We start from the raw sequence: 22,537 nt of genomic DNA, 5'->3' as shown, positions 1-22,537 counted from the left end.
ACCTACCCTTTATGCACGATCATAATCAAATATCTTTTCCACTCCTATCTAAGACTGTTTTGGCCTTTCTTCAGTTCACCATGGAGAAAAGGATCAAGAAAAAAATCCCAGAATTTGGAAATAATCATGATTCTCCTTGTCTGGGCAACATGGGATCTACACTAACATCACTCAAGGATGTGTGTATTGAACGACATAAGGCACACATGCTTGACAAAAACGTCTATGAAGTGAACAAATGCTTATTATTTTAGTTTATGCAAACACAGCCTGAACATGTTATGTTATTACACATTTGTTATTATGTCTGGTACGTTCTGATTGCTATCTGGAGAATGAAATTTGGGCATGAAATGTAATAATGAGTTAAGGACAAAGAACGCAAGAGCCACTGCACAACAGGTGCAGTAGTTGTAAGAGACAAAGTTCTTTTCTCTGAAAGATGCCAAGGTTGGGTTGGGTATGCCTGGTGGAGATCATCAGAAGAATGATGTCTTGGTGTCTGTTACTCGCTATTTCCTGCCTGCACTCATGAAGGTGGAAGAGGAGGAGGAGGAGGAGGTGGTAGTTTTTTTCACAATGGCACCTCCAGAGCTGGAAACATATCCTCCTCCATACCCTCCTCCTGCAGAGCAAACGCCTCCACCACCTATGCTGCATACACCTCTCCCGCTTCCAGAACTGAAGCCACCAAAGCCGCCAGATCCTCCTGCATAGCATAATCCTCCTCCGAATCCAGCACCGTATCCTCCGCCAGGAGTAGTCGTGCTAGAACCTATCACAGCTGGAAGAGAAAAGAACCAAGGTCATTACATGTTTCATTAAAGCAAATACTTCCCAACAGCGATAACAATGGAAACAGCCATTATGTTGAATATCGTCGGGAACAGCAAGGAAATTCAATTTGCCCATAGCATTCTTTCCCACAAACTTAATGTAAAAGTAGCCACGTCTGTGCATGAAGCTTGAGGCTTTTTGTTGTGTTAAAAAAAGCAGGGAAGGGAAAACTCAAACTTGTTTCTAGATGTCAGACTTAATATTTTTAAAATTCACACATAGACATCAAGTCACCAAACAGCCTCAACATGTTAGTAAGGGATTAATGATTATGTAAAAGTAGTGTGTGTGTGTGTGTGTGTGTGAGAGAGAGAGAGAGAGAGAGAGAGAGAGGGATTCAGCATACCATGACCATAAACACCCATGCCGTATCTGTAGCAAAGGTCATTACAAAAGTGAAGAATCTGTGGTCCACAAGATGTTGATGAATTATCACTTCCGCTTCTCTTTATTATTGGCCACGTGGAATGTTAGTAGTTGTAATTCATTAATGCATGGAGGACAAATAATTCACCACCCCTGCACTATTGCAAAGTTGTGTAGTTGAATTATTACATTAACCTTGCAATAGATTCCCTTAGAGACTAGACTTGTGATGGGTTTTCAGGATGAATTATCATATGACTATCATAAAATACTCAACAAAAATCAAGTTTGCCATGCACATGAGGGAATAATAGTTTATTCTGGATTTTCCTTTTAATTATGAAAAGTAGGTTGTAAACAAAAATATAAAACTAGTTTTACTTACAGACGCTCACAGCACTTTGGCACTCTCCAGACATCCTGTGAAGAAAAAGTGATATTTATAAAGGGTTGGTAATGGGTTACGTTCAATTGGGCAATTGTACAAAACATCAACAAAACAATATGCAATCAATATGAACAAATCTCTTGAAATTTTTCTAGTACTTTATGCTGTAGAACTACAGTGAATGTGCTGCAAACACCTTGCTTGGTCATGAAGTTCATAGCTTTTAGGAAATAATTCAGGATTATTGTTTCAGTTTGTCCAGTTCAGATAAGCATGATACATTAGTTCATATTACTCTGCCAGGATTCTGAATGATTAATAAAGTTACCTAAGTCGTGTGGACAGTCTCACCATGCCAGTATGCTTAAATGGATCCTTATCTGAGCTAGGACATCTGCTTTTATAACATGTATTCCCTTTGTCAAGCCATCCTAACACTTCAGGTTTAGTCTATTTTTCAACACAGTCCTCTTCAAGCATTCAAAGGCTACACTCAGCCAGATTTTTCACAAGAGGAGGACTCAATAAATCTTTCTTTGGGCCTAAAACTGCATTTGATTTTGAGTGGCATGCTGGATGCTACACTCCAAAAGGTAACAAATGGGACCAGAATAAAAAGGAACATACGTTAGATTTTGTCATAATTTCTTGTCATTGTCTCTTCATCAGGATTTGGGATACTGGTCCATCTATTACATTTCACCCACCTGCTCTCCTCTCCTTCCAGCAGTTTCCTGTAGGTAGCAATTTCAATATCAAGTGCCAACTTGACGTTCATCAGCTCCTGGTACTCCTTCAAGAGACGGGCCATTTCTTCCTTGGCCTTCTGCAAAGCATCCTCTAATTCAGAGAGCTTGTCCCTGGCATCCTTGAGTGCCAGTTCACCACGTTCCTCGGCTTCTGCAATAGAAGCCTGCAGCTTCTCACACTGAAAGATAAAGGAAACATTTGTAGAATAGTGAAGATAGAGGAGATATTTCTTCCTGGGTTCAGCCACTCCCTAAAGTCATAAGAACTGTTTATGCCTACCCTATATTTCTTCCAGTTTGAGTCAGGAACTAATACCAGTCAGAGGCCATGAAGTGAGGTCAGTGACAATGTGACTCTATATTATGTCTATATTATGAATCCAAAATTCTGGAGAAAATGCAGAAAATAAAGGGACTGGGCCTGAGAATCTTTCTAGCCCTTGCAGCTAGATTTTGAAGATCCTATATTATTCCATCCTTTTCTTCCTGTCTTGCAAATAGAGAAATTGATGCAAAATCATTAAAAATGAAGATTTATGCAGGGACAACAGAAATGTCACCAAGTTGCATAAGTAGAATTGAGCTGAATTTACCACTTGAACATAGTTATCAATCAAAATTTAAACTATTCTGAATTTGCAAACTTTGTGTGTGTGTTTTTCAAACGTATTAAGAAAAAATGCTACAAAAAAGACCCATATTTATGAAAATGAAAAAAATGCATTTCATTTAGCATTAATTATACTGTAATTCCCAGCAGTATACAAAAGGTAAATGTCTTTCAGCTACAAACATATATATGGTACAATTATAATTATGTCCCCACTCCTCTCTGCCATTGGTTCGAGCAGCAGGTCACTGGCACTATCAGAAAATATACCATAGTGGTACCCCACAGCCTAAGAGGCTTATAGGGGAAAAGAAATAGCAAAAATAGGAGATGACACTTCTAAAGGTCTCTATTAGTAAAGGTAAAGGTTTCCCTTGACATTAAGTCCAGTCGTGTCCAACTGTAGGGGGCAGTGCTCATCTCCGTTTCAAAGCCGAAGAGCCGGCGTTTGTCCATAGACACTTCCGTGGTCATGTGGCCGGCATGACTACACGGAATGCCGTTACCTGCCCGCTGAAGCGGTACCTATTAATCTACTCACATTTGCATATTTTCAAACTGCTAGGTTGGCAGGAGCTGGGACTAGCAACGGGAGCTCACCCCGTCATGTGGATTCGAACCGCCAACCTCCCGATCGGCAAGCTCAGCAGCTCAGCGGTTTAACCCGCAGCGCCACCACATCCCTTCAGGGTCTCTATTACTGCTGCCTAAAGGACATCAGTGCCTCCCATGGCACCATGATGTTATCGTGTACTATCAGCTTGTACCATAGTTTATGCAAAACAAGAACACTGAGGTTGTATCTTCTTGCCTGGCACATTTTTATTTTATGTTCTGTTCACACTATTGCAATTAAAGCATCAAAAACTCTGGCTCAGGCTAACCAGATGGTTTTTTACACATTAGGAAATTCTAAAGAAACTTCCCCTTCCTCAAGTTAATCCGACAAAAATCCTCTGGCCTTACCTGCTTCTTCACATTTTCTATTTCAGCTCGTATCCTCTGAATCATCCGGCTCAGCTCAGAGATCTCAGCCTTAGTATCTCGTAGATTGTCACCATGTTTCCCAGCTGAGACCTGAAGCTCTTCATACTAGTATTCCACAAGAAAGGGAAGGTCAAACGTTACATCTGAAAAATTTTGGCAGCAAGACACAACTAAACAACAGTTGAGGTTTCCTCAAATGCTCTGATACCTTTACAAAGTTGTCTCCAAAAAAAAAAGATGTGATCATAGCAACTGCACTATTCCAAACAAAGCTTGTCTACATACAACTTTCTGAAGTACTGCTGATAGATTATTGGCCAATTTGACCAATAGACCACTTGGCATCCTAGTGCTTTGCACGCAGAGGGTCCCAAGTTCAATACACAACATCTACAGGTAGGTCCTTGTCTCTGAAACTCTGGAAAGATGCCATCAGCCAGATAAATCCATTGATTGATTGACTGATTATGTGCCATCAAGTTGGTGTCAACTCTTAGCAACCACTTATATAGATTTTCTCCAGGAAAATCTGTCCCCAGCCTGGTCCTTCAGGTCTTTGATAAACCCATTGGCTGATTCAATGCAAGGTAGCCTTTTATGTTCCACCCACTGTTTACTACATTTCCTAAGAATGCACAACTCAGTAGCCAAAGCACTGCAAGAGAGCTTATTCAGATTTATTACATATCACATACAGTACCTATTTCTCAGCTGAGGATTATTTTATACATAGTGGCAAAGTTTGAAAGGAATGAACACCTGAAAGCTCACCTTACATTGATACCAAGACTCTGCTTCTGCCCGACTCTTCTGGGCAATGTCCTCATATTGAGCTTTGACCTCAGCAATGATGCTATTCAAGTCCAAGTTCCGGTTGTTGTCCATTTGAAGGACAACAGAGGTGTCAGAAACAGTTTGCTGAATCTGGTTCAGTTCCTACAAAGGGAATCCAGCCATCTTAATTAATCCAACTTGATCATATTAATTTTCTCAATTTTATTTGTTTGTTTGTATATTAGATTTATATCTCACTTTTATTGTGTCAGTTCAAGGTGGTAGACATAATGCTTCCTTCTTCACACAATAACAATTCTGTCATGTGTGTTGGGCTGAGAATAAGTGATTGGCCCAAAGTCATCCAGCTGGCTTCCATGCATAAGGGGAAGCTGGAGCTCACATCCTCCCAGTTTTTATTCCAGCATCTTAACCCATTTGCAAAGATATGGGTCTGAAGTCCCCAACTAGAGGCACCCAAGTGCTGTTAATTGGGAATATCTTTGTTAATGCCCACTTGGCTTTTTGATCCTCCTTTTAAAATAAGAGTAAAGTATGCTTTTTATTTTTATTTAATAGGGGAGCTGAAGTGCAGCAAAGTAAAATGCCAATCCCATGGGCCATCTTTGTTTCCAAGAATGCTTCTTGCCCTCACATTGGTTCCAGGGGATTCTTAGCAAATAAAAATCGTGGGTAGCAATAGCTTTGAAACATGCCCACATGATCAGAATAAGAATGAGATGAATTGGGTGTGGGAGGGAGAGTCTGGAGAGCTAGAGGTAGTAGGAGGGAGAGGGGAAGTGTTGTGTGTTTTTGTGTAGTATGTGTGTATGCTTTTTTGAGCATCACCATATTCTGAGAAAAAATATGTAGCTTGCTATGTGGAGCTGAGATCCAACCTTTCTTTTGTTCTCAGTTTCTTGACCAAGCTACGTGCCCACAGATGTGAGAGGGGAGACTCAAGAAATGTATTAGTTTAAAAAGGTAGATATTTATTTTGGAATACAGATACAGCCTTAACTTTGGGAAGTTCCCTTTTCTTTTAATCTCATCAGTTTAACCTCTGGGAAGTGTTTGTGTGTGAGATGACCAGATCTGTGGTCCTTATGCAAGTGTGCCCACAGTGTGCTCTGCAAATTCCAAACATGACCACAGTCCCTCAAAACTACAGACTGTATTATATACCAAGTTGCTTGTATTACTGATCAGCATGCTTACTTACAGCTTCATACAGACACCTTAGGAAATTCATTTCATCTGTTAAGGCATCCAGTTTTGCCTGCAGTTCTACTTTGTTCATGTAAGCAGCATCTACATCCTGGGGGAAAAACAGATGCTGGTTCAATCTTCTGCACATTTGATAATGATGATGATGATCTTGATTAAAAGAAGGATATTATTTCTTCTAAAAATGGCAGCCTCAGAACCGGAACCACAGCAAAGGAGCCAGGAATGCTGTCTTATTACATAGCAGTTATGTGTGCATGATCTCATGGACAAATGGGAGAGGGATAGCAGAAGACTCCCATTCTCTGTTCTTTATTTTCATGCCTTTCTTCAAGGTACAGTTTTCAGTCTGGCACAAAAGCATCCGGGCCTCTTAGCCGGATATCAAAAGCAGCTATACGTCTTATCAATAAAAACTAATAGCATTGTACTTCTCTTCCCTAGTTATTACCTGCAATGGACAACTTCAGCTTCCTAGGCAGTCTGGCTACTCTTTGTCAGTGCTCTTTTATATGAATCTCTAAATCTGGTGTCCAAGCAAATCCCATTCTTTTAGAAGCAACAGCATGGAAGTGGGTGTTATAGGGAACTGATACCATCTTAGCACTTTTTTCCCTCAACCCATAGAGAAAGAGTAGGATTTGCCACAAACAGTGTTGAAGGCAAGCATAATTTAATGGTGAAAGCAATGAGGGGACATCCTAGAACTTTCTATATGCTGAGTTTATTGCCCCACTTGGCCCCTCCTTAACACTAACAAATTTTCCCTTTCACCACTTCATCACTGCAACTGAAGGGCTTACCTTTTTCAAGAGCACAAAATCATTCTCTGCTGCAGTGCGCTTGTTAATTTCTTCTTCATATCTGACAAATTGAAAGAAAGGTTAGATTTCTTCTTTTGAGTGTCTCCAACGTATCATTCATTCATCCACACTTTCCAGCTATTCCAAATTCTTTAAGAATTTATACCTTGAGGGTAATAATAATAATAATAATAATGTCATAGTTAACCAAGAAATCAAAAACTCTTTTATTTTTCCACAGTGTGTTCATATTTGTGATCCGGTATTTTTCTTTTTTTCTAGATATGGAATATGGATTAGGATTAGCCATGGCTGCCTGACTTCTAACATGTCCTAACAATCAAAGCTCTCTAAAATCTTTGTGGCACACACGTGAAAGAAAATGAGAGATTAATTCACCCTTAATTATTATGTGAGTTATTCAGCTTCAACAAGCTTGCAACTCATGTACTGTTTGTCATTGTTTCCATTCTTTTGACTCTTCTGTCGGGGTGCATTCCACATCCTTCAGCAACAATAGCTTTACTGAACACTGTTCTGACTCAGATATAGTTTTTACAGAATTATTTGTAGTGCCTTGTGCAATCAAAAGTCTATATGCCAGACAGATCACTTTAGCCCGCAGAATGTCAAACTTCTTGCTGTTCTGCCAACTCAACTCTCTTCAGAATGTTCAATAGGACAGACAGACACCCTCTAGAAGTTGAAGGACACCGTTTTCCCAAACTTGGGCCATTGTACTGCATTAGTTTATAACTGGAGGTAACATCTTGTTTTGAGCAATATGAAGCAAAAGATACTGTACTGAAGATATTCTGGAATTCAACCAAAGTCGTAGTATATTTTGCTTTATTTTAATAATACATTATTTCTCTATTTTTAACTGTTGTAAACTGCCCAGAGTTGTTGTTACGAGATGGGCAGTAGAGAAATACGACAAATAAACAAACAAACAAACAAATTAATGTTGGTCTAAATTATAAGCATTTTAAAGGAGCCAGCCTTCCCCAACCCTACAAACAGTCCCTCAAAACTGGTCAATACACAGATAAATAATGTCTCATGAAACAGATCATTGGTAGGATATGGTGGATGGTAACCCTCACTGATATATACGGAGGGAGGGAGGGAAGGAGAGAGGTGAACTAAGATTTGTCTTTCTACCCATAGGCATATATTTCCAACACATGTAGTAGATAACGTACAGTAGCATGTCTGCTCAAAGTAAGGAGAAAAAGTTATTCTCATTTTTAGGGAAATAACACCTCTTGTAAAGAAATTTCTTCTCTCCTCTCCAAATTTCATGAGTAGATTGTCCCAGTCTCTTCATCAGACAGAAGAAATACTGGACATTTACATAACAAAGCCCAATTTTCATGAATGTAGTATGAAAGAATATCAAGAACTATTAATTTGGGTTAATCTTCCCTTACTTATTCTTGAAATCCTCCACAAGATCTTGGAAGTTTTTCAGTTCTGAATCAAGTCCTCGCCTATCGGTCTGAAGACCATCCAGCTGCCTCCTTAGATTGTTGATATAAACTTCAAAAAAGTGATCAAGATTCTTTTGACCACCACCACAACCATGGCCCTGTTCTTGCAAGAGTTTCCACTTGGTCTCCAATACTTTATTTTGTTGCTCTAGAAAGCGAACCTAAAAAGAGAGTGGGGCAGAGAGCAGAAAAGCAAAGAGAAAGGTTTATTCATATTCCAATAAGTTCTATGTAACATGGAGATCTCTATATTTTTTAGCATCTGATCCTAAGATATTGTTTTATCTCTTTTGCCTTCTCGAGTGATTCAGAGTGGATTGTTTAAAAATGTTCTTCCTACAAATTCTTAGTATTACTGATTATCAGATTTACTCTATCTCTAGAACATGGATAGGAAACTTATGGACCTTTATATGTTTATTGATTGATTGATTGATTGATTTGTCATATTTATTTACCGCCCATCTCATGTATGACTGGGCAGTTATATTGATAGACTCCAACTCTTATCAGCCAGTGATTGGCAGCCAGGCAGCATTGAGCAGCATTTTAAACCAGATAGACAAATGATCCTCGCCCCAATGTGAAAAGTTAGATGTCTGGATGGATTTCTCATTATTGTAAAGGCAATTTATACAGAACAATGTGCCATTTTATTTACTGCCACTGCCAGTGTATTTTGAGCTATGAGCAATATATACATCAAGCAAATAATATTGGGGAGGTTACTTCAGTAACAATTCTTAAGTACGGAATACAGATATGTGATAGGCCTGTCTCATTTTTACCAATGAAATATCTGAGGAAATATTGGACCCCAGCAACCAAAATCTCCCTCCAACACCAGCAAATTCTCAACTACAAAAATTGTAGAAGTCTTCCCAGCTGAGCCTCATTCACATCAATGCCATCTTTTGGGCAGTAAAAATTCACTTCTTGACTAGACTCTACAGAAGATTCCCACACACAACTTGGTGAGATTAAGCATTTTATTGCAGATAAACAGTGCAATAACTAATGCAAAACTATTCTGCATACTTAGAGTTTATAATCTAGGTTTCTCCTTCTTGCCCTTCTGAATTAAAGAACATGTGGTAGGTCAACTGATGATCTGAGGAGACTGTATTACATTTACATAACAGTGCCTGGAAATCACCAGTTCCTGTCTCAACAGGTTCTCTCCTTATAACGTTTCTGCTAATGATACAATTAAAATCAGAACTGGTTAACAAAGTGGCTAAAGCTCACTGTGCACAATAGAGAAATTATCATATGAAAGGTATTTGAAATCATGCCATATGTTGTTGGCACCCACGGCCTTAAAATGTTTTCTGCAAAAGGAGCAATATGTTGTCCCATTTCATACTAATGAGATTATTCTTTTTTCCTGGAGCTGCCTGTCTGATGATGAGAACAACCACATCTCTAAAAAAGTTTTCATATCATTTATCCCTCAAATAACTGAAACCACAGGAAGAGGAGCACTAGATCTTCCACAGAACACTAATACTGATTGCTGATCCAGACCTGCCACATAAGCACAATCACTGCACATTCTAACACGAATTGCATTTCTCTCTCCCAACCATTTTGGATGTTTTATTTGTTCTACCTTTTCCCTTACATGGCTCACAATCAGGGTCACCTTTCAGATTCAGAATTACAGGTTTTACCTCTTACTCCTCCATAAAACCCTTCAGTCCATGCAGTTGGCTGAGAGATAAGAGTGGTGAAATTATAAATAAAAGTCACTGGAAAGAGCATTCATGTGTGGTATCACTGCTGTGAATGCACAGTTAGTGAATATGGTTAGTGATCTGCAGCCTAGCTATGTGTCACGGATACATCCAGTGCACATCCAGTAACTACAGTCCAGAAGTATCTACAGCATTTTCTGTCCTAACATTCCTGATTTCTTGATATCAGCATTGGGCTGTCTTTTCTCTGCTGATATCTTATTGACTATATGTTAATTCTGAGAGCATAAGAAAATGTGTTTGTTTGTTTGTTTGTTTGTTTTATTATTTAACTTTATATCACCGCCCTTCTCCCTTGATGGGGGAGTATGATGGTATGAGATGCAAAGTAATGGCATATCAATAGCATAAATTTCAACTAGATTGATAGTCGAATTTCTCCCCAGCATCCTGGTATCTGTGGTATTGCTTTACCTTTAGGCAGAAAGCATTATTTGAGAATTTCTAACACTTCACCAAACCATAGTTCCCAGGATTCTTTGGGGGAGTGAACCATGACAGTTACATTGCTGTAGATTTTATCAGAATAGATGTGTCCAGCAATGATTTTTCTCCTTCAATTCTGTTCCTATTCACTTAAATTTCTCAAAAGCCATCTATTATCTCCTTAAGAACAACATTTTATCATTTCTCCCCAAAGTATACATGTTATATAGAACATGGATCTTCTCCGGAGTTGAGATTTAGTGACAATATAATTAGTCGTAAAGCTTTTAAAATTCCTCCATATATTTTGAGATTTACTATTTAAAAAAAAAAGAGAGCATTCATAACTTCCATATACTGTAACCTTAAATTATACTAAAAAAAAGCTAAGGAAAGGTATAGCAGAAGAAGAAAAATATTTTTGCGACTATCTCACCTTGTCAATGAAGGAGGCAAATTTGTTGTTGAGGGTCTTGATCTGCTCTCTCTCTTCGACCCTCACTTTCTGGATCTCTGGATCTATCTCCAAATGGAGGGGCTGCAGGAGATTCTGGTTGATAGTCACCTCCTTAATGCCTCCAGGTGGGCAAACTGGAAATGCACCACCAAAGCCACCACTACCTCCGAAAGCACCACCAAAGCCACCACTAACTCCAAAGCTTCCACCTCCTTGGCCGCAACCACCAAACCCTCCACCAAAGCCACTGCCACCAAGTCCACTGAAGGAGATTCTCTTGTTGCCCCCTTGATTAAGATTATACAGGCTTCTGCTGCCAAAAGCACCACCGCCTCCGCTTCCCCCACGAACAGAACATCCACGGGTGGTGGAAACGCTGTTGAAGTTCATCCTCTGTCCGCCTCCAAAGCAAGCTGAGCTGGAGCTGAATCCCTTGCTCCCTCCTGAAATGCTTATCCCATAAGACTGGCGGGACATGATGGTTAGGGGGTAGCTGGCTGGGTGGCAGTGACTTTTTCAAGGAAAGAGTTCCCAGTTCGAAGTACAACTGAGCCCCTGTCACGGCAAGGCGAGAATCTATCTTTTTATCTGCTCAGAGAGTTGGCCTGGGTGACAGGGGAGTGGAAAATCAAGCGCTCATTTTTCTATTGTATTCCTGAGCTTAGGTGTGCTTGGAACACGCCCTCTTGCCCTGTGCCAGAAACTGACCTTCCCCGAAACACACCCCAAGGAGCTAAAGAACCTGCAGCCTGGCTGTGAACTCCAGTCAATCCCAAATTACCTGCATCACCCTTCTGTCAGCAGAGGCCAGATGCTGCTATGACTACTGTCTGTGTGGTAAGGCTTGGCAAGTTTTTTTAACATTCTTTTGCCTGCAGGGAAAATAATACCCTAAAATACATCCTAATCCCTCCCTTTTTCTTAAACCCGATGGCAGATTATTCTTTTCAGCAGGTTCCAAAAAGAAGCCCTCCGACATGCTTGATCCAAATTTTTTTTAAAAAAAAAATTCCACACCCACTCATCTCCGGATTTCTTTGTGAAACAAAAGAAATAAATCCTACAGCAATCTGTCAGGTTTCTCAGTAGGAGAAAAAAATCAAATAAACGACAGTATGCAGTCAAGGATAAGGGAATGCGTATATCTCCTGCCCTTCCAGCAAGTGGCTCAGGGTAGCATACCTGATTCCTGATCATCCCAGTTTCATCAATCACAATAAACATTCTTAATTACAGAATCATGACATTGGGAGGTATCTATTCCAATTCCCTGACAATGCAGAAACTTTGTTCCATCAGCATCTCTGCTAAGTGCTAAGTGGCTTCTCTTGAAAATCTCTAGCAAAGAGAAGCCCATAGTTTATCTGAACTGTCTTCATTCAGCATTGCTTATTAGTATAAATTATATAAATTAAAATACAGACCTTATTGTTACTGTTATTTCTATAAAACCAAAATACATGGCATTTTACGTAAGTCATGTCCCTGTCCCAAGTTGGTTACAATCCAGAATTTAGTACACAATTTGAGTTTTATGAAATAACAAAATAAGAAATCAAGTTGTCTAACAAGTACTGAAAAATAATCCAAAGGCTTTGTGTGAGAAATTTAAGGCTGTGTGTGTGAGAGAGGGAGAAACTAGCTGTAATGAGGGGAAAGGTGCCCTCAGGCCCAAACCAGCCCCTCCTCTGAGGCCCTCCGGCTCTGAGGCGACCCCCAACCGGGGAGGAAGAGTGCCTGGAAACGTCCCCTGGCTGCCACCCCCCACCCCCACCCCCTTTGTAATAAGGCAGCTTCTCCCTCCCCCACCAGCCCTCCGGGGCATTAGGAGGAGGCTGAAATCCTCACCCACCCCCTTGGGTCTGGCTAAATTATGGGAAGGGGAACCAAACCAAACTTCAGGGAATCAATAGCTGAGGCGGGTGCCAGAAGGCCACCAGTCAACTCCAGGAGTTAACCAAGAATCAACTTTATTGAAGGTTCCAAAAGAAGATCAGGTGTTACACCTAATGCACAGTTCTAAAAAAAAGATGAAATGCACTCCTAACGCGATTCCAGCTATAGCTAAACAACTCAACTTCCAGCCTTGCCTGAGGTCACCCCCTCATCCATGTCCCCAGGCAACTCCCCCACGCGCAAAATCTCTTCCCACCCAACAGGGCCCCCTTCTTTTCCCTGATTGGCTCTCAGGGGTCAGGTGACTCCCTCTGGGCATATAAGGCTGGTTTGTTCTCTGAGGGGACAGCTGCTGCCCACTACACTAGCCCAGTAAGCCTTGTGTCCAGGCAAGTGAAGAACTGCACCCAGAACTCTACAGTTCAATCCCAGCAGAGTTGACATTCTAGTTGTGACACAGTGTTCACAGAGACACAATGTGCATTCCTGCCATGTGTTTATCCATATGTACATAGATCCATGGAGACATGAGCATCCAACCTCAGGGTACAGGTAATCCTGTGGGGAATAAATCTTTTTTTTATTCTCACAGGAAAATCCTAATCACTGAGAATCACACCTGAGCATATCTTTTTGTAACTCCACCCTCCAGTTTTACTATTTGATCACAGAAGAATATGAAGAAACCTCAGGACCTGACTTCACGATGGTTAGATTCTGGTACCCATAAGAAATGTTGAAATATGCCTTTTGCAACCAGCACTGCACTCCTCTTAGGAGAGATGCAAGCTGTAGGCTGCAATACAATTCAGTCGGACTTTTAAAGGCTTTATTTATATGTACAAAATCTGCATCTGAGTTTCTGCTCTTAAAAATAGCAGCTAAAATACTTAAAATAAACAGAAGAAAAAATTAAAATCAATATTCTATCATTATCGGAACATTATCAAAAATACAAAGAGCAAAATTTATCAATAAACATAGATGAAGCAACAACAAAATTGAAGGTTTATTTAACAAGGAAGATTTTCAATTGCCAAGAGAACACACATAGGCTATCTTCATGTCCCAAAAACTGAACATGCCTTGTGAACCATTTTTACATGTGTTGCCTAGTCTCATCCGTAGCCCACATGGGAGGCAACTTAAACTGTTTAGCTGTTTCTGTTTTAAAGTTGTGTTTTCCTTTTCCTGACACAGTTTTTGCCATGGACGCAATCTAAGACAATTCATTAACACCGTTTGACCCAGTCAAGCATTGGGATGCTGTGGGCACACACTGTTCCCTTCTGCCATTAGACACTTTCCTCCATGATCATTTTAGCTTGGGCTACAGGAGAGACCAGACCCCTGGCTGCCACAGAAGCATTTGCCCAAGTACTGGCTGATGGGTGCTTTCCAAACCACTTCTCAGGTTTTATGCAGGTTTCATAAATCTACATCTACACCTATATCTACAGTATATCTACATGTTTAGTACTATTTTCAAAGATCAATAGGCCTGTTTTTTTAAAGATGGGTTTTAGCACTCTTGTGAAATACAGAACTAGCATTCTGATTCGAGCTTTCTCCTACTTTTTCCTGCACCCTTCCTCTGCCTCTGACTTGTCAGTGAGGCAATGTTGGGATTAAGGTTTAATGCTCTTTCAAAATGCTAAACCCATTACCAGAATATCCCATGGAGCAGGCCACAGGCATAGAGCCCTTCTGCATCTCTGACATGTCACTCAGACAACTTGAAAGGTAGTGTCAAGCTCTTTTTGGCACTTGTCAAAATCCAAATGTGACTCTTTCCAAGCACAGTTTTCACAGAGTCTCTTTAACAAGACTTACTGAGGAGAAAAAAAATGGGGATGGGATTGCAAGAACTCCAGGAAAAAAATGTATCCCAAAAGGACATCAGGAGGGAAGTTTCTTTATTTGCTTTTTAACTGCCTTCCTGTGAACCAGTGAACAGCATGCTTTTTCATAATAAAAAGGAGCTTCCAGCTGGTTGTTTTCTGGATCTTTATCTGTCCAGGAATAAACCATTACAGGTAGCTAAACATAGGCACCCACCTACACTTGCTGAATTCTGTCCTAAGGCATGTTAAGGAGAGCTACAGGTAATTGTGTTTCCCATCAGCAGGTGACATTGGGAGGGAAAAGAATGCCAGAAGAAGTCATTTATCATTTTCTGTAACTTATACTACATTAAAAATTTACGGACGGCCCCAGTCACTGTCCTGGTTCACAAGTGGAACAGGGTCCAGCAGTTGGGCAGTGCAATTTATGCTGGCCTATTTTCCTGCTGATTTGAGGACTAGAGGGTACCAAGTTAACACAGGCTCTCAACTATACCCATAGAAAGAAAGGTGGCATATCCTCGTGATGAGCAATGTGCCACCTATGAACACCAGTCTATCCACTAGATCTCCAAACTCTTGCACCTCAATAAATAAAGAGTTGGCATTTTAAATTCAAAGGGATCTCATGAGATTGTAAAAATAATCTCATGAAATCTGCCAGTCTTCTGAGAATCTGCACAAGAATTTCAAATTTTTACATTATCTCACTGAAATCTCACTGGCTTTCAATATTTCCCCAGATGATCTTGCTGGATATTGGTAAACATCTCACTAGATTTTGGAGATTTTATGTGAAACCTTAAGTTAAAGATTGTCAAAAACTTGTTTTAATATGATTTTTATTAAGGATTTTGATTACAGTAGTAAAAACTAATACAAACTAAAGAGAAAGAGAATAGGAAAAAAAATAAAAAGTGCAGGAAAAGAGAAAAAGAAAGAACATAATAAAGAAAAAGGAAAGAAATACATAAAGAAGTGATTTCCAATCTCCATCACAAGTATAGACAAATTTAATAACTCTTCACCCCCTATAAGGTTGTAAACAGATACTTCTTTGTCCCATATCCCATCCCTTATATACTCAAAAACTTTTTTAAACAATGTACTATAGTTTGTACTCTAATTCAGCAATGAGAGGAAACTGTTTTGTGTTTTAAAATGGGAATGTTGCAAAAAAGCATTGGGAAGCTGAGTTGGCTACTCTTAAACTGCATGGCCTTCAGCATGCTTCATTGTACATGACCCGGTGGATCCATCAGTCTGACTCAGTCTGACTGGCTCTGTGTAAAATCCCCAACTGCCCTAACAGGCCTTTATTATCCTCCTGACTAATTCCTGCTCCTTGTTTTCTCATTTTCCTACCTCACAAAGTATACAGCTTTCCTCTTATTGGATGCTTTTTCTATCCCATATAGCCCTCTTCTTCCATAGTGGTAAGACTTTCCCAAAATGTGTTGGACTAAGGTTCCCATCACCTTCAGTCACTAGAACTGAAGTCCAATGCACATGAAAGGCACTCATTTGCAGAAGGTTAACCTAGCCATAGGGACACTTGGCTAAGACAAGGGTGGTACAAGCTCACATAATTAGATTGCTTAATCAGGCTTTATACCGACACAATGCATAGCTAGATACCAAAACAAGATGCAGGAAGATAGTAACACTGTTTAATCAAAAGTGACTTTCTGTTGGAAACAGGCAGGCCTGGGAGATTCTTATTCTATATTAAGGTAAGCAAGGAATAAATTGTGATTTTGATCTGCCATTCAAGGTAGTGTTCTTTGAAATTTGAACTGTATTCATTTTTCGTTTGAAATAGCTGATCAGGAGCTCCTAAACCTCTTGAAAGGCTATCACCCTTTAAGATTCCTTTCACCTGGGACTTCTGGGGAAGAAATGGCAAGCTGAAGATGGTTTTCCTGAGAGCGGAGCTGATGACCGCAGCGCAATGAAGAGCTGGCGAATGGACTGGCTCTTCAGGATTCTTCTCCAGACAAGGAGAGGCCTTGGGATCACCCACAAGCACTCCAGACAGTTGCTCCTTATGAGGAGACTGCCTGACAGCAGTCTCTGGTGGGTTTAGAGCTCTGGGACATGCGGGATTGCCATCTTTGCCCAAACCACAGTCAACACCTTTCCAAAGGACACTAGGTTTGCATATTCCCTTTCTTAATCACATTTGGAAATTGCTTTTTAATTGCTTTTCAGATATTAGGAACCTTTATAACAGCACGTTTTAATACACCAAGTGAGTTTCCTTCAATCCTTAGTGAAAGAAATTTTAAATACAAATTTAAGGACTTAAACAATTCTTTTGGGGGGGGTGGAATAAACAGCAAAAGAGTGATTAGAATATTGATTTTGGAAAGTTACAAATGGACTAAGGATCCAGATGGATTTGAAATAAGATTTTGAAACTAATTATAAGAACCCTTCCTGTGGGAAAATGCTGTTGTTTTGAATACTTGAAAATATGTATTATACGATGGGATTTTGAAGGTTGAAAACTAGAGGGAACCAGAAGGAACTAAAGATCACAATTAAAGGAGAAGAATATTACTTAAGGAAATAGAACCTTCTCCCCCTTTTCCATAAAATAATACCTTCAATGTTAAGGCAGCCAATAGGGTCCAGAGGAATGACTCTTCAGGTTTACCACATTTTTTGAATTTCCATTCATTTTCACTTTAAAAAAATAAACTAATATGGCCATCCATCTCTTTTTTTATTAGTTTTCAAAATAGCTATTTTAGTTCTGTTCTATTAGCATTGGTATTAGTGGGAAAGGTTAAGCTTTTCAAACAAATTATATAAAAATACATTAAAAGGAACTTACAATCTACCATATTTACAGTATGATCCACTTAACCTTCCACCTCTAGAAGTTCAATAAACAAGGATTTTTACATCTCCATTTTATTGCGGTCATAGAACAAGATTTCTCCTAGGGCAGCAGCAGGGAAGGTGTGGAGCCAATGTGCAAAACCAGAATATTGAGAGCACTTACACAAAATGGCTGTCACCATTACACTTACTTTGCTGCCAGTGCTGTTGGCATTAACTAATGGTGAACAACGATCTCAGACGTTGAGAGTTGAAGAGCCAATCTGGCAACAGCAGGCAGATCTCTATGGCTGGTCAACAAATCCTCCCTGAAAGGCTGCCAGTGCCTGCAGATGTCCCAAGAGGAGTGATCATAGAGCCCTCTCAAAGTCGCTGCAAGGCTGGCTGTTAATACCCAAGGTCAGAGGATTCTGATGCAAACTATCACCTGCTTAAGAGTGATGGAGGTGAAATGGGAGGGTGGGAGACCTGGGGTGGGAGGAAATTGTTGTTTGTCCACTTTTATTACAAGAGGGAAACAGCAATCGTGAAACAGGGTGGAAGCTTCTTCAGCCTGCAAGAATTCTGTGTGGGAATGGAGCACATGTGGGCGCAAAGCATTGAAAAGAAGGGCTCTGCAGAGAATGTTAAATTTGCTGGTAATCCCACAGAAGTGTTATCTGTGCATGCACTTGTAGAAAAAGCAGGGATGATCTTTGAAGCAGCTGCATGAGCCATGCTTTAAGACTCTGAGGAGAGGTGCTTCAAACCTAGCTCAGACTGTGCAGCCCTGAAACCCACAGTCAGCCCTTCAAGATAGTCCAGACAAGAAGCACCATTACACCCAGTGAGGTCAAGAAGATTTAAGCCAAAAAAGCTAGATTTGGCTGGAAAAATTTGCATTCCTCACTGAATGCTAACTGCAAGATGCTCCCTGAGTGATCATGGACTAGTTGGTCTCCATGCTAGCAGGGAGAAAATGAAGTCCTTTTCCTGAGCACCTCAGAAGAAAGGTGGGATATAGTGTCAAAAAGTCCCTTCAGAGGGGAAGAGCTTCAGTCATCAAGATGTGTCTTATTTTTTCCTTCTAGAAAAGCCGTGAGAAAGGGGGAAAGACAGAGAGAGAGAGAAGGATTTTTAAGAACAAATGAGGATTTGCATTCCCACAGATATGACAGAGGGCTGACTTGCCATTAACCAGATCATTTACATTCTGGGAATCCATGAGTTTTCAGAAGAAGCTTTGTTTTGCATTGTGTGTGTGTGTGTGTGTTTGTACGGTTACTCGTTTTTAAATGTTTTAACAATTTGTAAACCACCCAGAGTCAGTTAATTAAATTAAATTAACCACAGAACACACTGATTCAAGTCCATGAGAGATTTTACTTCAAAATAAAGTTTCTAGCTTTTGTGAACATTAATTATGGTTCTATTGTGCCAATTTTCATCTAACATTACTCCCTTTAAAAAATCTGTTTTACGTTTTGGAAAAAATAAGTGATGAAAAGTTAGCTAAATGAAGAGAAATGTAATTTAGTCAGCTTTTAGGGTGTAGTTGGATATTATTTTTCTGAACGTAACGTAAATACCAGTAAACAGTATCTAGGTGTATATAAGCTGATTCAGACATGATGTTTATACAGTAGAGATTATTCCTTGTAGGAAAAGACATGTAAAAACATAGAAACTGCCATGTGTGGGAAATGTACTGTTTATTTTGCACTGAATGTGTTGACAAGCTACAGTGCTCAGCTTTTATGTGCCAGGTAAGGGGATCCTCTTGCAACAAATTATTATTAGGAAGTAAATGCATTTGCAGTATTTCTACAGTACAGTGTCATCCTTTCTGAATTCACTGAAAAATCCACCTGCAAAGAGTAACAACCAGTCTCCAGGCAGAGAGAATAAACACTGTCAAACTATGCAACTTAGAATTTTCCCAGTAACTTGCCCTGTCTTTCACATCAGCTTACATTAGTGCAGGATGTTATATAAATGGATCAGTTTTTCAAAGCTACTTGGAAGCTGACATTGGTACAGAACAAGCAGCAAGAGCTTGATTTGAACAGGTTGGTTGGAACATACCTCAGTAAATCTAAAGCAGCTGGCTTTCCCATTTATTATTATTATTAGTAAAGGTAAAGGTTTCCCTTGACATTAAGTCCAGTCGTGTCCGACTCTAGGGGGCAGTGCTCATCTCCGTTTCAAAGCTGAAGAGCCGGCGTTTGTCCATAGACACTTCCGTGGTCATGTGGCCAACACGACTAAACGGAACGCCGTTACCTCCCCGCCAAAGCGGTACCTATTAATGTACTCACATTGGCATGTTTTCGAACTGCTAGGTTGGCAGGAGACTACTATTATTATTATTATTATTATTATTTACATTCTCTAAGAACTCTAGATGAGAAGCATGGGGTCTCCCTCAATTTATTCTCACAACAATTCTCAAAAGTAGACAAGACAACTTTGTGAGGAAGATTGGGCTGAGAGATAGCAACTGGACCCAAATCACCCAAGAAACTTTTGCAGTGAGTTAGCTATTGAATCCAGATCATTCAAGCCCCATCCCAAAACAGCTCTCATTTCCCAATACAGTTGAAATTGGCAGTCTTCATCTTAAAATCCTATGAAAGCACTCCCACTGACTAAGCTTTTCTCTTAGGGCAGAAGCAGGCAAACATTTAGTAGCTAAGGATTGTGCTTACTGCTGGGGACAGGATGCTGCCAGCTGTAAAGGGGATGAGACCTAATTGCATACAGGTAGTCCTCACTTAAGGACAGTAATTGGGACTGGAATTTCCATTGCTAAGTGACACGGTCATAAAGCACAATGTCACATGGCCGTGCCGCATAGCAACGGCAGTTCCGGCATTTCTGGTTGCTGTTGTTAAGCGAATCCCATGCTGTTGTTAAGCGCAACATCATGCGGTTGCCATTTGTGACCTCCTGCCGGCTTCCCCACTGACTTTGCTTGTCGGAAGCCAGCAGTGAAGGTCACAAATGGCAGTCACGTGACCGTGGGATGCTGCAATATTGTAATTGTGAGCCAAGCGCCCAGACTGCAATCGTGTGACTGCAGGGATACTGAAACTGTCATAACTACAAGGACAAGTGGTAAGTACCACCCATTCAGCACTGTTGTAAGTTTGAACGGTCACTGAACAAGTGGTCTTTAAGTGAGGACCACCTGTACATGGGTGGGCCTGGTCTGAGAGAAGTTTTGGGGGTTTCTGCCTACTTTGCAGCTTATGTTACAGTTTTTGGGCATTTTCTACCCCAAAAAGGTGGAAAACAGTGTTGCTGGTTTACAGAAATCATGGACTCTGAGGGTTGAAAAAGGGGTTTGTGGGGGACCTATACTCTACAGCTGCATATTGACTAGAGATTAGGCAGAAAATCAATAGGGAATAAACCAGTTTGAATCTGGAATACAGTATGTGGTCTCTTGAGCCACCACCATGATATTTTTAAAGAAGAAAAAAATCAAGGAAGAACATACGTAATGCCAATTATATAAACGGATACATTTCATAACCTTTTTCTAAATGCATGTCACTGTTTGATAGTTCCCAAAATTAAGAGCAAGAAACTGAATGCATGTCATGTTCACCGTTTCAATGTGCTTGGTACATCGTAACGTTTCGCATGTCATTAGCCTGATACGTGTTTGATCTCCGGAGGGAGGACGATTCCTGTTCAGTGAGTTCTTATCTGTTGGCTGCTGGGTTGGAATGTATTTGGGTTATCTCATGTATTCAAAGTTGCTTTCCCAGGCTGGGTGGAAGACGGTTACTAGCACCTGGGAGGGGGCTGATGGCTCTGGCTGGTAGGGGGGAGGGATTACGTTTGCAGCCGAGGGTTTTTCGTTTGTATTTGGCGCGCTTTCTGTCATTCTCAGCTTTCTCTGTATTTGCCTTAGTTTCCTTAATAAATCAGATTTCATTTAGCAACCTCTTGTGAGTCTGAGTGTTTGGGATAGGCAACCATTACAATGCATTTCTAGAATAATATTTGTGTTTGGCAAGTACCAATCTTTTCTTCTTTGAATCATACAGGTGGCTTCTTCAGTGACTGGATAATAGCTCCTCGTGCTTTGGGGGAAAGGAAAAACAACAGTACCCTTAGCCAAATACACCAAACAAAGTGAAATATAATATGGTGACTAGTTGCTGCCAGTATTTGATTGTGAATATGTAATGGTATTTACTGTCTGTTACCCTTAACTTTAATATCAGACTGATATTAAAGTCCTTAAAAGGCAACATCCCTTACATTTATCTAAAATCAGTTATGTGCATTTGTATGCATTTGTAAAATGCATCCATTCCTTATCTGATGTCATGCAACCTGACTGCTCCTTTCTGCTTGCCTTTGATGTTAACTGGTATTTTCTTTTGTGTTTTCCTTTCTGCTGAAACTTTTAACCACAGGCTGGTTCTTCAGTTTATACAATTTTCATGTCTTATAGTAGATTTACGACTGTGTAAACAGAAAGAACAAAATGGTCCCAAGAGCGATTGCACCCAAAATCATCAACATCCTTCGCAAGCTACACACCCAACTTTGCCATTCCCACCACTGGGGAAGGTAATACACTCTCTGCTAGGCTTGCTATACTTTTCCAGACTAAAGAGAGGCAGTGCTATTGTCGTCTTCTTACATAAATCATCCTCTGGAAGAAAAGAGAATGAATCTGTTAGATTGTGATTGGCCAATCTGAGAAGAATAGCCTTTGGGAGTTCCCAGGGAAGTTACTGACAAGTTTTCTGCCATTCTCTGTCATCTGCCCCACAATTTCATAGGCTGTTACCCAATATATTCCCATAGTAATTGTTTAGTTGTTAGGCATGGCAGTCTTCACTACAACTCTGTTAGCTAGTTTTGTATCAATGCAGCTGCAAGCAGTGATGGGAAGTGATTTCTAAAGTTATCCCAGAAAATGATATCTTGTGGCCATCTTAGGAGACAAAGTTGAAGAGGATTAAACTATACAGTACCAACTCAACAGATATCAATCCAATTTCCTATTCACAAATTCTGGGACCTGCCAGAGAAGCATGATAAAATGTCCCTTCATGTTGTTCACATTTCCAA

At 40.2% G+C, this 22,537-nt stretch overlaps 1 protein-coding gene across 1 annotated transcript; it reads right to left on the bottom strand.

Moving 5' to 3' along the window:
• Positions 1–413: 413 nt before the first annotated feature.
• LOC134490605 (keratin, type II cytoskeletal 4-like) lies at positions 414–11,397 on the bottom strand. Its single transcript, XM_063293761.1, has 9 exons — positions 10,854–11,397; positions 8,175–8,395; positions 6,742–6,802; positions 5,934–6,029; positions 4,709–4,873; positions 3,917–4,042; positions 2,299–2,519; positions 1,589–1,623; positions 414–784 (listed from the first exon to the last, which is right to left on the bottom strand). Exons 1-9 carry the CDS (start codon positions 11,349–11,351, stop codon positions 513–515), a joined length of 1,695 nt encoding a protein of 564 aa, XP_063149831.1. The 5' UTR covers positions 11,352–11,397; the 3' UTR covers positions 414–512.
• Between the last annotated feature and the right edge of the window lie 11,140 nt (positions 11,398–22,537).

Source organism: Candoia aspera, chromosome 2 (assembly GCF_035149785.1).
Source record: "Candoia aspera isolate rCanAsp1 chromosome 2, rCanAsp1.hap2, whole genome shotgun sequence".
Taxonomy (NCBI): Eukaryota; Metazoa; Chordata; class Lepidosauria; order Squamata; family Boidae; genus Candoia; species Candoia aspera.
Note: the sequence above shows the minus strand (reverse complement) of the source record. Positions and strands in the feature narration are given on the sequence as shown.

What these genes read in the sequence shown, in the direction of transcription:
- LOC134490605 (XM_063293761.1), bottom strand. Translation starts at nt 11,351, where the DNA reads ATGTCCCGCCAGTCTTATGGGATAAGCATTTCAGGAGGGAGCAAGGGA. An exon ending in TTGCCTCCTTCATTGACAAG is followed by an intron (nt 8,396 to 10,853) that starts GTGAGATAGTCG and finishes CTCTCTTTTTAG; the next exon opens with GTTCGCTTTCTAGAGCAACA. An exon ending in AGTCTTGGTATCAATGTAAG is followed by an intron (nt 4,043 to 4,708) that starts GTGAGCTTTCAG and finishes GTGGAATACTAG; the next exon opens with TATGAAGAGCTTCAGGTCTC.